Source organism: Empidonax traillii, unplaced genomic scaffold, assembly GCF_003031625.1.
Source record: "Empidonax traillii isolate 1590-97213 ecotype Southwest subspecies unplaced genomic scaffold, ASM303162v1 scaffold700:size438121, whole genome shotgun sequence".
Classification (NCBI taxonomy): Eukaryota; Metazoa; Chordata; class Aves; order Passeriformes; family Tyrannidae; genus Empidonax; species Empidonax traillii.
The window spans coordinates 334,837-336,595 of record NW_020955893.1 but is presented as its reverse complement, the minus strand read 5'-3'; the positions used below and the strand labels follow the sequence as shown (position 1 = coordinate 336,595).

At 57.2% G+C, this 1,759-nt stretch overlaps 1 protein-coding gene across 2 annotated transcripts in view; it reads right to left on the bottom strand.

The window, feature by feature from the left end:
• Window positions 1-89: 89 nt before the first annotated feature.
• TEKT2 (tektin 2) overlaps window positions 90-1,759 on the bottom strand; it is a 6,500-nt gene continuing 4,830 nt past the window's right edge. For both annotated transcript variants that reach the window (XM_027900002.1, XM_027900003.1), the window contains exons 8-10: window positions 1,128-1,271; window positions 841-920; window positions 90-323 (exon numbers count right to left, since the gene is read on the bottom strand). In XM_027900002.1, the coding sequence (XP_027755803.1) occupies window positions 122-323; window positions 841-920; window positions 1,128-1,271 (426 nt within the window). In that variant the 3' untranslated portion in view covers window positions 90-121. The remainder of the gene's footprint in view (window positions 324-840; window positions 921-1,127; window positions 1,272-1,759) is intronic.

Sequence of the window (1,759 nt, the reverse complement as noted above, 5' to 3'; positions counted from 1 at the left end):
GTGTGCGTGGCAGGGAAGGGGGAGAATTCCATTCTCCTAATGAGGTGCAGATGTTTCCCCCAACCTCCTGGCTCTATGGAATCGTGTCACCACCGGGAGTTTTTCCTGCGAGATTCCCAAGCTAAGCCAGCTCCAGCTGACTGTTCCTCGGGAGGTTCCTGGTCCGGTTGACGGCGTCAACCTCCGGATCAAATTTCTCCACGGGGATCACGAGTTTCCTACGGGTGTCCATGCACTTGTTGTCCAGCTGCAGGGAGTTGGTTTTGTAGCCAATGTCGGTCTGGATGCGGTGAAGTTGTCTGTAAAGAGCGTCCAGGGCACTCCTGGGAACGAGGGGAAGGGAGAGGAGTTGGGATTAAGCACTGCATTGCTCCCCAGGGATGTGGTTACAGCCCCAAACCTGCCAGAGCTCAAGGAATGTTTGGACAACGCTCTCAAGGACAGGGTGGGATTTTGGGGTGTCTGTGCAGAGCCAAGAGTTGGACTCGATGATTCTTGAGGGACCCTTCCAACTCAGGATATTCCAGGATTCTAAATTGGACAGGAAACACCCAACTTCCCACCTTCTGGCAGCATTTGGCCCTGTGCAAAGAGCGAACTCATGAGATATTCCTCAGTGTGAGACACTCCTTGTTTGGGGCAGGGAATAGTGAGCCCACGCCCTGGCAGCTGCCAGCCCACAGCAGCATTTCTCTTGCTTCCTCCTCACCCTCCTTTTTGCCCCTTTTGGAGCCGTCTGTGCCATGGGAGTCCTGCTCCCCTCCCACTGCACCGACCCCTCGTGCTGCACCCCGTGCCCACCGAGCCCACCCGGTCCCTGGCAGGGAGCGGGACACTCACTGTGACTCCGTCCTCTTCTGCTGGAGCGCTCGGATCGCCGCCTCCAGGTCCTGCACCTCTCCTGTCAGCCCGAACTGTGCCTGCAGGGGGGAGGAAGGGCAGCGCTTAATGGGGACTGGGGGCGGTTTGACAAAGGCCACACTTCTGCCATACCCCCTCCACCCCAGCTGTGACACTGATTCCTTGCTTTGCTCTGTCACTGGAGGATCCAACGCTCAGCCCCTACGGAACTCATCCAGGTTTCCCAGAGCCCCCGTCCCGCACAGGGGCTGTGCCAGGGCAGGTACCTGGTCCCGGCAGAGCTCCACGTGGGGCCGGTACGTGCGGGTCTCCAGGCGGGTGTGAGCCACTTTGAGATCCAGCGTTCTCTTCCGGAGATCCTCCTCCAGCTGCCGGATCTCCTCCTCCATCTCAGCAATTTCCTCCAAGGTCTGAGGAGATGAAGATGTGTGTCATGAGGGACAGCCTAGGAGAGAGACTGGGATACAGCCCCATGGCTCCAGGGATTTCACTGTGCTGGGGATGGATTTCTGAGAACTGAACACTCTGCTTCCACAAGGACCAGGATGGTGCTGCTGGGGGCTGAGACCAGGGGGGGAAATAAAAAGGCCCCAGAACAGCACCTGTGCGAGCTGCCAGGATTATACATGTGCCACTGAACAGCAAACACGTGGAAACCATGCTCAGGCCAAGCTGCTTTCCGTGTAACCAACAGCCTTTGGGATTCCCAAGCCAGGTTGTGGTGGATGACCAAAGAAACAACACTTACATTCTTCTCCTGCCATCTCAGTTCACTAAGGGCTCCTTCCATGTCTCTAATCCTCTTCCTCAGGGCAAACTCCGTCGCTATCCGCTGAGCCTCCAGCTCATTGTTTGTCTGAGGAGGGAACAGGCTCCACTCACACGTGGCTACAAGGTG